A 15,907-nucleotide genomic window follows, 5' to 3' on the forward strand; every position below is an offset into this window, starting at 1 on the left:
ATACTGCTGGTAAACAATTTTGGAAACACCACAGGCACTCTTTGCAGTGCTGTACACAGAAGAACTTCATCCTCATAATTGCACACTACTTAAACCCTACAGAGAGACTTATTTCTAGACTATTGACCATCCCAAGTATTCTGAAAGTTTTACAGGCACTGGCACAAGGCTGGAAGAGCAGAACGTTAGCAGAGGGATAAAAGAGACAACACCTGGATGGAAAGCAGAAATTTGTGCATCTATTCATGAGCTTTAATTTCCACTGATTGTAGCCTAAAGTTCTGAGAAACTCCATTTGGCTTCTTGCACTGTGGCCTTCCTCCTCCTTCCCTTTCTGCTACCTGTCCTGCTGTATAACCATGCAGCTATTAGAACTATCCTGTAGGCAATGGACAGCTAAATGGGATTTTCCAGAAGCCTGGGGAAGTCTTCCAGAGGAATCTAGCACTAAAATATCACCTATTAAAGGCTGCAATAAAAATTCCTTTCTTTAAATAACTTTGAAGATAGAAGAAATCTATCTACTCAATTCAGGCCCATGGATTCCTCCCCAAACATACCTTAATCTGTTCAGAAGATAAATGACCATACAGTTTAATTGTGCCTTCTTCACAGAAGCCATAACTTTCTCTCTTATGATCAGTACACCTTGATCCTTTTCATTTTCAAATGCAGTCCCACTTATGAGTCATCTTTCCCTCCTCTCACACACACTTTTCAGTCTCTCCTCTTCATCCTTTTCCTCTTGTTTTAGTAAAAGCTGTAGGTAGGGTGAACTAAAATAGCAAGTTTCACAACTGGACATGAGACATCCTTAAATTTAGATCAACTAAGCCCTTCAAAAGTACATGAGAGCTTTCCATCCAGACAGATTTATAAAAGCTACATATAATTATGGAAAGGAATAGGAATAAAAATAGCCTGTGGATGATGCCCTCTCTCAACAATATATGGATAGGAAGGAGGACAGCCTTGTTCTCTTAGAAGCAGGAGAAAAGGTAACTTGAGGCAGCCGTGGGAAGCTCCCACCAGCCTGTAGGCTTGCTAGATTGCTAAAAATCCTTAAGCATTATAGATTCCCATAGAAACCCTCATTTCTACACTAATTGTTTTCCCAATCCTAATTCCAAACTATAACCAAACTGTAAACCTAAGATTACCCCAGAAAACTTGCCTACATCTCACTATCTGGGACTGCAAGTTCTTATCCAAACTAAAGCAAAGACAGTCTTGGACGAAACCTGCTTTGCCAGTCATCGGTTTGTCTTGGAAGTCTAAAATTCAAGAAAACACAAAAACCTGTTGTCTAGCCTTGACATCCATAACTCCTACCCTTTCAACAGGCGCCTGCTGATGATAGCAGCAAGAGTCGTCTTACTCCCGAATTTCCTCCCACGCTTTGCACTGGCAAGGAGCCCTCACGCACTCTGTCCTGACTTGGAACGAGTTCTGCAGCCTGGTCCTACGCTTTCCACCGCAAACTGGAAATTTCATGTCCACTTCAGGTAAATACATTTTATTGAATTAAATGCAAGAAAGTAAATATGGCAGAGCTACAGCGCTCCTTGTGTAAAACATTGACTTCCAAGATAAACAGGAATGCTACACAGCTTTCACATACTGCTATCCTGCAAGCGTTTCAATGCACAATGGTGCTAAAGAAATCAGGAGAAAGATGGAAATTTTGGCAGCTGCTGAGAGGAGAACTGAGGCTACTGGCAGTGGGCAGCATATGTAAGGATTGAGAGATAAACACATCAGGCCTTTTTCACAAGTAATCAATAACAAAATAGTTATGTTTGAAAACAGACAACAGATTAAAGTGAAACTCTTATTTCACAGCCCTGTGAGTTATAGGCTGTCTCCAGAGTTAGTTCCGCACTAGCTGAGTTTGAAGTGGAGGTTTACTTACAATAACAATGATACACCTTCTTTTAAGCCAAAGCCGAAATTCAGCAGTATATTCTGGTCACAAAGGCAGAATTCTGCCATAGCATGGAATAAGCAGGGCCCTGGATGCTCTCGTTGCCATGCAGGCTGGCTCCACATTGCCATTCGAGGGGCAGAAAGGAGACTTTGCTATGAGTGCAGTCATGAAACTCAACCTTCCTCAGCCAACTTTGCATGTGACTGGTATTCCTTACCACCCGTCTGACCAGAAGCCCTATGAGCCTTCCCACCTTCATAAGCTACAAGACCCTTGGCTGCAGCAGCTGTTGACTATAAAAGCCATCCCAGTTGCTATCTCCAAAGATTCTGTGATCTTTCATGCAAGACCACAACTCCTTTACTTTCACCTATTGACAATCAGTCACATTAAAGCCCTGTTTAGAGCTGAACCTGTCAGACTGTACCTGCAAGAGCAACACAGCCAGTCTTTCCTCTGGAGGTGTACCCTGATAGCAGCAATTGCCAAGAAGGCCTCCAGTACTGCAAGCTCACTACACACAACTTCTAGGCACAAATTACATTTTTATCTTCACCTACTTCAGCGCCAGCCATCAGACTGTAATTAAATTACACGTAGCCTGGGAGCCTCGGTCAGGGACTGGAAGACAAGCGTATGAGGCATGGTGCAAACAGCACTGAGCAGATTCCCAGTTTAAGCAAATATGGCTTTCCCCCATGAACTGAGGATGTTTTCAGCCATAGTTACTCCTCCATGTGCTCACAAACCCACTACACTGCCACCAAGCACTTCAAAGCTGGAGATGGGGAGAGTGTGCGAGCTCCCTCCAGCCCTTAGGCACTGCTGGCCAGGCTGTGGCAGCTGCACGCCCTCAGTAACCCAAGCAGAGAGTAGTGGCACAAAAGCTGCCTATTTCTTTGCACAGCCATCTGCTAGGGTTTCATTCTGCACAACTCCACTGGCTTCTAGGAGATGCTGAGGTCACACACTCAGTGAGGCTCTTGGTCTGCTGCCACTCCAAGCAAGCATCCTGTGCACGGGGAGAGGGCACAGCCAGGGGCAGCCTCTGCCGGCCACCTCCACCCTAACCCCGCGGCCAGCTGGGCCAGGGAGCTCCCTGTGCTGAAAACTAATCACTCAGCCAGTGTTAGCTTTCAGCTGGAGCAGTCCCCAGCCTGACAAACACAGAGGTATGAGGGCAGGTGCCAAAGCAGGAAAGGAGGGAGGGCAGCGTGACCCCATTTGTGTCATGGCACCAATTTGGATCGTGGCTGCAAGCTGACTCTGAAACCACATCCCCAAAGGGTCTCCCAGCATGGTTCCAGGAAATCCCTTCTGCGCTACTAGAAGAACTTCTAGTAGCACAGACCTGGTTCCCAAATCATCCTTTCCCTTCTTATCCCATGAGGCAATTAAGGCTGCTCTGCCTATGAGAGGATTACATTTCATTTCCAAGAATGTGCAGATAGGAAACAGCAGGATATTTTAGTGTCCAAGCCAGACAACCATTCTCATGCTGATGAACTTAATGGATACAGCATGTTGGTCTAGGGCACAATGGTGAGGACCAATGGGAAGACCTCTATCCCTCAATAACCTCCTGCAGAAACCCATCATGACCAAATCGCTTTGCATTTCAATCCCTGCATGAAGCTAGTGACCACCTGAAGGATCTTGACATGGTATTTAATCCTCTTCTCCATGTAACTGTCTTCAGAAATACCCAGCAGTTCACCAAGCAGCACAACTGCTTAACAGCATGTGACTTTTTAAAATGCTGAAAGCAAGTCTTATCATATCTACCCTAAAAGAGTATCCTCAAAGGGTAACAAGGAAACTGGAACCATCAGTTAGTAATATTATCGCTCTTCCCTCACAACAGAAAACAAGGAGAAAAAAGCTAATCAAATACTACCACCTTTCTTCCCCTCTGCTATTGCTTCTCCTAACATTGACCACATTTGTGGTTAAATGCAGGGAGTCAAACTTCCTATAAGCAGTGTTGTTATGGTTCCAGATTTCCACTGTGGTTCAGCTGTATCACAGCTCTGGAAAGGCAAACTGGCACGTGCTCAAACCGCCACCTTCCCTTGTTAGGGTGAAAAAATTCCATATTGTGATTCTAAAGGGCTCTTTACCTGAACCACCTTGCTGGCCTGTCTTCTAAGATTAAAGACCTTAATAGTGAACTTAAAAAAACCACTTTGTTGAAATTGATATTCTGGATAAAAACACTTAGTGAAAATACTGATGCAATTTCATCACGCTACAGGAGATGCATGTAGCCAGCTAAAATGTACCTTCCTATTGAGACAATACTTCTAATTCAGTGTTCTGGCTGAGAAGATCACTGCACCTGCTCCATGCTGGGGCTCATGCCCACGCAGTCATGGAGAGGCACTCAAAGATGAGGCAGAGCAACAATGAAGACAAAAAGCATCATTTCTCAGGGAGAGGTGAAGTACTTGTAGAGGACATTCAGCATCACTCACCAGCAGAAGGAACAATACATTTTCATACGACTTGATCAACAATAACCAAAGAGACTGGGCTAAATCCGGACAAGAATCCGACATCAGCTTTTCAGGAGGGAAGTAAACCTTCCAGGACCATTACAGGCAGGCAGGTAATTCCTAATCTTCTAGGCATGCCACACTTGCATTTTCAGTGGAAAAGCTGAGGTAGCTCTGGTGAGCAAGTAAATTTGCTGGGATCTTTATGCCACCCCTCTCACACCATTGCACTATTACACAAAGTTCCAGATCTGCTGGCTTTCTCCATTTCAACAAGGTATTGCCATCCAACAAGTCAATAAGGCAAGCTCAAGTATCTGATATTTTTAGCTGGATATACTACAGCACCTCACAGATGCCTCACGATTTCTCCCTGCAAGGTCTGAAGGCAATTCCCCCCTTCTCTGCTGCTGGTTGAACAGAGTTTGGGACCTGCTCTCCACATGCTGAGGCAACTGAGCTTTTTAAACAGCTGGGAAAGCCACATTTCTCTGCTGGAAATGAAGTATTTGAACAGATATAATCCCTGTCCAGTACAACTGGGGCTGCTTCCCCACCTTGGAGGAAGTAAGGAAGTGGTTTGAAACTGGCATTGAGGCCATCAAAAGAGTGAAAGGATAGTCGAAAAAGCCCCAAAACTGCACAAATCTTAAAGGGGAAAGAAAAATACTGAAATTCTGATCATTTCTTACTGAAAAAATAATGGTAACTCTTGATTCACTTCAAAATAGAAAGACCTGATTTTGGCCTTAGAGAAAGGAGTTCATCTTAGTCTCTGCACTGCAGAGGAGAACAATCACATTTTTGCTTGCTCTGACTTATCGCTACATTGATTATTCTCCAGGACTAGGAAAGAGGGAGAAAGGAGGCAGACTGTAATCACCCTAATAAAATTCTTTTAGGTGAAGGAAGTGAATGCATCTTACTTTTCCTAGCAACCCTCTTCCCTAATTCTGAAGCAAATAAATCACACTAAGCATAGTATCTTGAACATATGGCTCTGAATAAGGGGGATTTGCCTCCTTTTCTCTTTTTTCCTTCTCTAAATTAAATATGCCAGACTCTGGAATTACCTACACATTCCCTTTCACAGCAAAAGGGGTTTCTGTTCCCCTAAAATACAAACACCACCAAAGAAATTCCTTTGTAACTACTAACTCAATTCTGCCCACAGAAGGCTGTACCCAATAGCCAACTGCACACAACCCGTTCACTACTGTTGCGCTCACTTCCCACATATTCAGCAAACACGATGCCACCAAGACGAGAATAGGGAAGGACTTCAGCGCGCCAAGACCAGCAGCAACATGAAGAGCATCTTTACAGATGAACAGGTCATAACAATGTTGGAGGCTGCCAAATGATCTTGCATCTTTCTTTGCCATCTCTCTTGTAAACACCTACAAAACACATGGCTCCAAGTACAGAAACTCATGGGATGTGTTTTTATTTTGCCCTTTGCTTTTCCACGCACAAGATACCCCACATTGCATGGTGTGGGCTTTGGAAGCTCCCCTGTCTTTCCGCAGAGCAGCTGAAGTGGAGGACCAATGGGAAGGATGCTGCTAACCCCTAGATCTGGAAGAGGCTTTCCGCAGGCACCCTGCAGGAAGGGGGAAACACCTCCTAAAGTTCCTCACTCCCCTGCCTGCAATCCAAGAAGGCAGCTGGTGACACTGCATGGAAGACGATCACAGAGAAGTTTTACCAGTAGAAACGAGAGGGTAACGAGGATGCCAAAAGCCAACAGTCTGCATTTTTCTTTATTTTTGGTAAGCAAAAATAAAACCAAGCAACACGAATGTGACTAGCAATTGAAATCAGGAAGGAAATGTAAATGATCTTATAGAAAGCGTGAATCAAAGTCATACCAAAAGCCACCTGAATGTTTCTCTATCATAGGCAATTTCTCATGTTCTTTTATGTCATCTTTGCAGTGTCAGTTTTCGAGAGAACAATTCTCAGCTCAGCACGACAGAACAGTAATACCAACGGGCATAGAGAACATTAGCATGTTATAAATAAACTGCTAATTTGAGGTGGGAAAAATCATCAAGGCAGCTCTTATGATTAAGAATCAGAGAAAGAAAATGAGCAACTTGCTTATGCTTTCAGGACATTGTATTTTACAAAAAAAAAAAAAAAGAAGCTTTTTCTAACCCGTAATTCCTGAGGGAAAGAAAGAATAAACCCAGTGAAATACCCACGGTTGAGACAAAGAAGCCAGTGAAAATGCTATTATAATTTTTAAAGCCCTCCCTGCACCCACCTCAAGTAGTAAGTTGTCTTTTTTACTGGCTGAAAGAATTTTGTGCTTAGGGGTACTACAGCCGGGTTGTGAAGTTTCAGCTTCCTCTCACCCGACTTGCAGCTTTACATAACTCCCCAGAGACACTTTTTGGTCACAGATACCACGCAGCTGAAAGCAAAAAAAAAACCAAAAACCAACCCCCCCCAAAAAATACAGTGCAGAAAAGGTGCAGAAGCATTATACAGCAATTCAGAGCTGGGTTACTTAAAGCCACTCAATAAAACTCTTACCATGAAAAGTGAAACTTTATTCTGCTGAGCCGACAGCCAGGATTATTCGTGCCTGCGATAGCCCTGATCACCACCCTCCGTCTACCCAGTGTGGGGTTCCCTTCCCACCCTGTCCCCAAGTCTGCAAGGACAGATAACGCCCCGCCACGGCATGGCTGCCACCTCGGGTATTATTTCTGTCCCGCTCCAGCTTTGTCACTCTGTCCCAGCATGACACTTACCAAGCATTGCTATAAAAATTTCTGCGAATATCTATGTTTTCCATGAGCGGAGATAATGGCCTCATTGCGAAAGCCTTGATAAAAGCTCCAACAAGACAGCTTTCAGATATCACCACACAAAAGCCTTCTGTGAGAGCTGTAACCAACATCAATTCCCGTTATGCGAAGACATTAGACAAAGTGTGAACTAGCTTACTGTATGGGGACAAAAAACTGACTGTCAATGTGTGGGACCAACGCTGTCTAAAAACACAACGCTGGCAAGGCAAAATAGCACCAGCATATATACATGGTAATTGCCATTCAATTCCAGAATTAACAGCTCAAGAAAACAAGTACTGAAGGCACTATTAGGTTACTAGCATTGCTCAAGACATTATAATTCCATATAATTCCATTTCTAGTGTCCCTGGTAGGAAAATGACTTTAGAGACAGCAGATGTTAAAAAACACCCAAGCAGAAGGTGAAAGAAAGCCCAGTTTCCATTACAGAAGCACTTAGAGAATGCAGCAAACCCTTCAGATCTGCTCCTTAGAGCATGCATTTTCCTATAGAACCATGGAATAGCTTGGGTTGAAAGAGATCTTTAGAGGTCATCTAGTCCAACCCCCCTGCAATGAGCACTGACATCTAACTGGATCAGGTTCCTCAGTGCCCCATCTAACCTAGCCTTGAACGTTTCCAGGAATGGGTACCTATCACCTGTCTGAGCAATGTGTTCCAATGTTTAATTCGCCCTGCTGTAAAAACCGTCTTATATCTAGTCTAAATCCACATTCTTTTAGTTTAAAACCATTACCCGTTAATAATCATAGAGTAACCCAAGTTGGAACAGACCCATAGGATCACTGAGTCCAACTCCTGGCCCTGCAGAGGACAGCACTGATAATCACACTATGTGCCTGAAGGCATTGTCCAAAGGCTTCTTGGACTCTGCCAGGCTTGGTGCTGGGACCACTGCCCTGGGGAGCCTGTTCCAGTGCCCAACCAACCTCTGGGTGAAGGCCATTCTCCTAATACCCAGCCTAAGCATGGTAGACAACCTGGCACACACAAACCACCATTCCACCTATGGTACAAGATGAAACCTTCTCTGTGCATAATTTTGTACTTTTTACATACTTATCTGCTTACACTCAGGTAGCACCCAAAAAGTCAGAACCCTATTGTCAACCTCAGTGGACTGCACCAATATAATTGCTGGGCCAACAGATAAGGTTTTTACTTCCAGACCTGAAATTTGCCAGATGACACCTCCTAAATTGAAGGTCTAGGAAGGAGGAAAGCAAGCAAGTCTACATGTCAATTTGTTTCTGAAAAACATTTTAAAGGCAAACTTGAAAGCTAAGTTTTTAGACAGTGTAGCACACTCACCCCATGGAGAAGTATTTCACTCTAAAATTACATCTGTACTTTGAAATGTGTAAAAAATATAAAATCCTACAGTGCATATTCAGTGGCTTGCAAAAAAAAAAAGTATCTGTTACTGCACTCTAATTTTAGTATGATTTTATAACTAACGGGTAGAACCAAAATTAAGACAAAGTTATATTCAGAGAGAACTAGTAGAGTGGACCAATGAGCCTGACATGACATATAAGAATTAGACTCTTGCAGTGCATGGTGTGCACCAATGAGTCCTAAACCAGAGACCTTTAATGTCACCTTAATTAACAAGGAAGGAAGTTTGCCAATGAGTTCCTTCACCCGCCCCCCTCTTCTGGCACTAAGTTATGCAATATGCAACAACCTTTGAACCAACAGCTGTACAACAAGCAAAAAAACCCAAACCAGAATAGCATGGTTAAGACGAGAATGTCTTTCAAGAAGTTCATTAATGAAAATTACTTTTAGAATCTATGCATACATAACCAGCAGAAAAACCACAACTCAGGGCAGGAATGCTGGAGCTGAAGCAATAAAGGCTAAGCAAACATCTCTTGCTGTCCAGATGCCCAATATAACTTATTTTTACCAAAAATAGTTCTTTACATGTTTTCTAAAAGTTTTCACAGATTCTTGCAAAACACCTAGTGGCTCACAAGGTCTATGTGACAGGATCGTACCATTTCATTGTAAAAATAAAGAAATGAAAGCCAAAATAATAGCAGCCTCTGCTTTAAACAGTGATTTGTCCATATAAAGCTCCAGATACCAAGGACTCAACATGTGCAATACTGCAAGCATGCATCACAGGAAACACCCCACATCTTCTGAAAAATCAGTTTCTAGACCCTTGAAGTGAGGCACCTAAATATGCCACCAGCCTTACAGAGTGGACACTTCTGGGCCTAAATGCAGCCACATACAAGTTCGAAGAATCTTGAAAGTAGCTGGAAGTGATCAAATTAAGTCTCCTACTCAAAGAAAGCAATGAAACGGAATACTGGTTTTACTTTTAGAGGAATAAAGAAAAGCTGTATTTGCCCACATAACTCAGCACACTCACAGAAAAGATGCCAGCTGATTCTGAGAAGGTGATCTTTAATGCTCCATTTTGCCTTCCTAGCTTAGTCCTAGGCCAAAGAGCTTGGACACGAAACACCTGAGAGCTGCAGGGCATGCATGTGCAGCAGTGCCAGAGTTAGCATGTTAGTTTTCACACTGTCACAGGTCAGGTCAACAACTGCCCACGTTCATAAAGTGGGACAGGAGACTCATGACACACACCATTAACCTTAGGCAAGCTCAGTTTGCAAACAGCACATTTGCTATGCATTCATGTATGTATAAAAGGGATGCTAAAAGCCATGAAGTAGTACTCTCTAACCACACAGCAGAGGCCATTTTCATTAAGCTCTGGCTTAATCAACACCTAGTCAAGCTCCCGCCTTCTCCCTTTACAGGTCTTGCAGATGCAAATATTTACCACAGGCTATGTTGAGCTCACAAGGCATTAAGAACTCCATGAATGCCACTAGATCCAGTAAATAGCAGCAGGATCCAAGCAGACAGCATAGTACTTCAAGAGACACCCATGCCAGGCATAGCACTTCCAAGTGTGGTTTTGGACCAACTTACTTGAGGAAAACAGAAGTTAAATAGTTCCTTTTTAAAGATGTGATATATTGGGCAATTTTGCCAAGCCCATCTTCAAACAGAACTGAAATTGAAACAGAATCCAAATACCTCACCAGCAGCACCTCCAGCACTGCAGCAGCCCCATCCCAGAGGCATGGGCAGCCTCCCTCCCAGTGCCCACCACTTCTCCCAGGGAACATGATGGGGGCTTCTTCTCCCCAGAATTACTGTTCTGTGCACAACCCTGGTCTTGAAAAGTAAAGCAGGAAGTGATTAACTCTGTCAGCCAAAACAAAAGCCTGAAGTCCAACTCAGTCATTTGTAAGGATGAGAGTTACCTCCATATATACACACTCAGGGCTGCCAGCTGCAAATGGGATTATTTGCAGAGACTCTAAAACCTGGAGATTTAGTTACTCCAAGAGCTTTCCATCTGCTGAAGCCCCACACTGGGCCAGGCTGGATCTTCATTACCACCACTGGTGCAAGAAACCCACTGGAACTGAAGTCAGAGTCTCCAACTCATCCTTGTCAGGCGGTTCCCCCACAAACCAGGACTGAAGCCTGAGCCACCTTCCCACCCCTGCACACCACCAGCAGGAGCAGCCCTGCCACCAGAGCCACGGCCATCAGCCAAGCAGACACCTTCAGAAGTGAGGCCTGAAAGACACCATACTTGAAGCTACCAAGAAAAGCTCCTATCTTCATTTCACCAATCTCATTCTTGGTGCTCTGAACAGGAGGGATGGGCTGAATTTCCCTCCCACAACCACATCAGGCCTACTGGCCTGCACAGGACTGGGCTCCAAAGAGGAGTGGTGCTACTTCACTTTCCTTTTTGCATCTCATAATGAGCTATTCCCACAGCAGCCATGCCTACTCATCCCCTCTGTCTCACACCTCCCACTCCCCTCCCCAGGGCCAGGTTAAGACATCATGAAATTAGCTGGGTCTGAAAGGGTCTCTGCAAAGTGAGTTTACCACGTGTTCCGAACATCCTTCAAAGCTGCCAGTCCATATAAGTTTCACAAGTAAAAACTCACAATTACAGAAGGCACACTTGGTTTCACACCCATGTGGTTCCTTCACAAAAGGACACCTTTAGCTTCACATTAATGGCTTTCATTTCAGGAGAAATGAATTGTCTGACACTCTTCAGAATGAAGAAGACATCTGAGGACATAAGATAATTTATCATAAACTGTGCAGAAAAACATATCAGAAAATCATTTTTCCCTACCACAATATCTAGGATCACCCAAGAACACTATAGACAGCAAGTTCAAACTGAAAAAAAACCCAAAAAGCAATGCAAGAAACAAAGAAAACAGTGTGTTCCTTTCATGCAAAATAGCTAAATCATGGCTAGAACTAGTTGCTACCTAAGGTCAGAAACAGAAATACAGCTAGATTCAAACAGGGATCACAAAAATCACCAGCCACTGGAAGCTATAAAACCCACTGTAACCCCTGACCAAGAAGGTGCTCTCTTGAAGCATGAAGGGCTTTCCTGTGCAAGCCTCTTTCCCCGTGCTCTTTCCTGAAACACTTGCCACAGTCATAGTCAGAGAAGTAGTGGGGAAACCCTTCATCTTGCAAAATATACAGCTGTTCCTGAATTCAAAGATTATTCTCCTTGTAAGTGCTTGCACATACTCACAGATAAGCACACAGTAAAAATTAACAGAACAGCACCAACACACCTGGAATAAAATGAGGGGAAACAAAATGCCTGTATTTGCTCAACCAGGTGGAACATCTTCACAGAAGAATAAACAGGACACAAAGTGACCCCTACCCAGATTTTGGTACACAGACTGGTGGTGCAAGCAAAATACACTCACAGAAAGAACTATAAGACCAACATGATAAAATGGAGGCTTGCTGGGACAATTTAACACCTCTGTACCACTGCACGGGCAAGTTCCTGTCTCCTTCCTTCTCACTCATCCCATCTTGGGCCCAAGATGCCCACCAGACCTAGTGCTCAGACCCAGCTCTTCTACCTTGTTAAAACAGAAAAAAAAAAAACCAACCTGTCAGCACAGCCAGATGCTCCCCAGGCCCAGTAGGAGGGGAAGAACCTTGTCTGGCCATAGGCAGAGCAAAGGAGATGATCTAGAGGAGACAGTGAGGGACAAGCAAGCCTACTGCTTCCCGCAACAGTAAAGCCTTTGAGCAGCTCAGCTGCCCATGGAACCCTGCCAAAAGCCCTTATCATCATCATGGGGCTACCATACTCAGGAGCTCTGGTGCAGATGGAGCCACACCGGCACAGCTGGACTCTGCATGAGGATAGCAAAGCCATCAGCAAGCTACAGCCTCTTCCTGTAGGGTTTTAGTAGGATGCCCACTTTTCACAAGATGTTTGTCAGCATAGTTAGGGCAATCATGATTTGTACTTCTTTGAACCTGCCTCAGACAGCTGCACCCAAAGGACCATGTGGTACCTCCTGGGGCTCAGAAACACTGTGTTGCTGGAGGAGAGGGATCTGAACCAAAGAAAATCCCTTAAATGCTAGTCAAAAAGCAAAGGTCCCAGACTCATGCTAACATTCATTTCTACCAACACAAAACATCAGGCAAAGAAAACAGGTCTGAATATGAAGACACCTGTGTCCTCACATGCAAACCTTTTAACTGCTGCAAAATAAAGAAAAGCTACTAGGTAAACTGCCTGCTTCTTTATGTGACTTACATGTTCTTCTCCCATACCCTAAATCCTTGTTCACTATTTATGTCTTATTTGGCTTGCTCCTTTACATAACACCTAGGAGAAAGACTGAGTTACCCCATTTTTCTCCCCTTCCAGCTGCATCTTGCTGAGAAGAAGGGAGGAAGGAAGAGGTACTTTCTAAACCAGCAGAAAAATAAGAGAGGTACTAAGTATTCAGCTTGGAAATGTAAATCCTCCCGCCCCCTTCTGAAGTATGCCGAACTAGCCTCTCCACAGCTCATGTCATCTAAAGGCCACAGGAGTTCTCTAAAGATATTGTTGTTAAGAGGATTTAGCCCCTTTTAAAAAGGACTTAACATGTGGGTGGTGTCTCCATTTAAGCATTTTCTCATGGCTAAGAAAATGGCCCTCTTCTTAAAGGCTTATCTTTATAGCCCAAAGACAGTAAGAAATTCTCTACTATTAGAATTAGAAACATTTTGAGCAGCTTGCTTTTAGAGCAAGCCCATTTCTCAGTACAGGGTAGTGCAAATGGTAGTGACTTTCTCACACCAAGTGAGAAGGCAACACCAGTGAGAATGCTTTTGGGGTACCTCATCCATTAATTTCTCCTGCATTCTCATGAGGATCCAAGTCAATTCACAAACTCACTGACACTAAAACAGCATGGTGTCACAACTCTTATGCCATATCCCTGGCCACTACTTTCTCTTGATGGTCCCTGGCACTTCCCAGACCTGCCATTAGCTGGTTCAACCTGCTTGCCCAGCAGAAAACCTTTATTTATTTAGGTCAGGGTTAATTTTCCATCCTGGGAAGCCAGAGATTCCAGAAGGGAAAAGGCACCAGGCCCCAGCAGGGTGCAGGAGAACATGGGAGGATGCAGGACCACTGGCCCCTTGCCACAGCACTGACCCTGTCTCCAGAGGCTCAGGCTCTCCCGAGGGGAGCAAGCTGATGGCTGTTTTGCAAGGGTTAAATTCCTCATTACTGCTGGTGTTTAAGCCATAGCAGGGGTTCAGATCCACCTGGTAACACTTTCTATTAACTCCCCAGGAATCCTGCAAAAGCCCCTCAAGCTAAAAGGGCAGGCAGGCTGGGTCACAGCCTCCCAGAGCCAGGGCTCTCCAGGGCATGAGGGCCCAGTTAGCAACCCTCAGGCACAGGAGCTGCCACAGAGCAAGGAAATGGCTTTGGACACTATGGAGACGCTTGCTTGGGACATGGAAGAGTGTGCAAATGCTCCTCAGTGTGGGGCTGGAGAGGCCTGTTGTTACGGACTAGGCCATTTTTCAAGGCTTTTCCAGCAGCGTTACACATGCACAAGCACAGATAAAAGAACTACCAAATTCCCAAGGGGAAGCAGCTTATTTGGGCCAAAGAACCTTTTCCATTTGCTTGTGTAGCTGAACACCTCCCTGCACAGCCTAAACTATACTGCTGCACTGACTCTTTTTCAGTCATACCATAGTTTATATTTGGAAGTGATGGGTGGGTTGCCAGTGCAGTTACATCTGCAAGGCAAGAGTATTTTCATAATCCCAACCAGTGCAGGTGTGCTGGCCAAATTTTAGACTTACCTCTACAGTCTTTTGCATAGCAGGGCCTTGTTTTCAGCTGAGGGTCTCGGACTCCATCCACTACTTGCAACTCAATAATCAAGAGCTAATTTATATTGGTGCTACTTGCCTAAGCTCACTGCCTCAGCTACCCAGCATTTTCTCATTCCTTTCACCAGTCCCTAACACTAGTTTGTCAAAAATACTCTGCTAGGAAAAAAGGGCAGAACACCCTCACCTCCCAGTCCCAGAAAATCCTCCATGACTTTTGAGGAAAGCTACTTGGAAGCCACAGACCAGAAAAGACAGGATAGTGTCCCTGCCAAGCAGTTTGGGGTGCAGAAAGTCAAGGCAGAGCACTAGGGTTCTTCAGCCTGACTTCCCAAAAGATGGGTCTGCGGCAAACCAGCACAGCTCCAAGAAGGGCACATGCATGAGCACGGCTCTCAGGATGCACAGCCCCTTTCCTGGTGTGTGCCATGGATAGTTTATCACCCTGGGAGGGTGCCGGCCAGCAGCTGTAGATACTGCTGGCCTGACCACTCTCTTCCTCTGCCATCCCACATCCCTCCCCAAAGTTGATATGGGGGCTGAGGGTATACAACAAACTCGTCACTTGTGTGGGGACTTCTCTGCAGGCAGAGGCCAAAATCACTTTCCCCAATTCCAAACCTTTAAGGTAAAAACAAGCCTTCCCAAGTTTGTAAGGCCAGGAGTTCCTCCCAGAGGCGAGCACCATCCAAAAAGAAAAAAAAAACGCACTCAAATCATACATACAGGACCCATTAATGAGAAATTTTAGGACTTCCTATGACATCAACATCCCTCCCACAAAGCTAAAAAAGCCTGTATAATTTTTTTCCCAGAATCATCATGTAACATATGCTCCTCTTTATATTCACTTACCACCACCTTCTAGGAATCAACCTTCACATAGGACAGTCAAATATTTACAAAGTGGCCTGAAGTAGCCTGCTTGACACTGAGTGCTATTAGGATATGATAAAGACCAAGAGCATTAAAAAAAAAAAATCTATTCTCTTTTACAGCAAAGATGCCTATTTTTAAATGTAAAAAAAAAAAATAATTTTTGAAAAAGCTTTGGATGGGATTTGATGAGCCTTGAAACTTCCACCACCAGATCGGCAACCAACACCTGCAGAAACCCACACACGAGGCAGCTCATGACATCCTCACGGGCCTCCCGGCTGCCCCCAAAGCTCTTCCAGAAGTATTTCAGAATTACAGCACCATCCCATACCTGGACCATCACCGACCAGATGCAGGGAAAAGGGGGCGGGGGAAAGGAGTGCTAAACCCCCTTTTGCCCTGGCAGGGGCGCACCGGGGCGGGAGGTGGGAAGGAGTTGAGCAATCCCACGCCGCGGGGCGGGGGTCGCGGAGCCCGGGGGGGCAGGTGAGCCCCTCCCCCCCAGCCCCGGCGGCGGGGATGCCCCGCGCCCTCC

The 15,907-nt window shown here is 44.8% G+C and overlaps 1 protein-coding gene across 1 annotated transcript in view; it reads right to left on the reverse strand.

Annotated features, from left to right (window-relative positions):
* Positions 1-5,807, reverse strand: part of E2F3 (E2F transcription factor 3) — a 30,646-nt gene extending 24,839 nt beyond the window's left edge. Inside the window, exon 1 of the mRNA XM_031056963.1 lies at positions 5,607-5,807. Coding sequence (XP_030912823.1) covers positions 5,607-5,807 — 201 coding nt within the window. The remainder of the gene's footprint in view (positions 1-5,606) is intronic.
* Between the last annotated feature and the right edge of the window lie 10,100 nt (positions 5,808-15,907).

The sequence above is a fragment of the Geospiza fortis genome, unplaced genomic scaffold (genome assembly GCF_000277835.1).
Source record: "Geospiza fortis unplaced genomic scaffold, GeoFor_1.0 scaffold104, whole genome shotgun sequence".
Lineage (NCBI taxonomy): Eukaryota > Metazoa > Chordata > Aves > Passeriformes > Thraupidae > Geospiza > Geospiza fortis.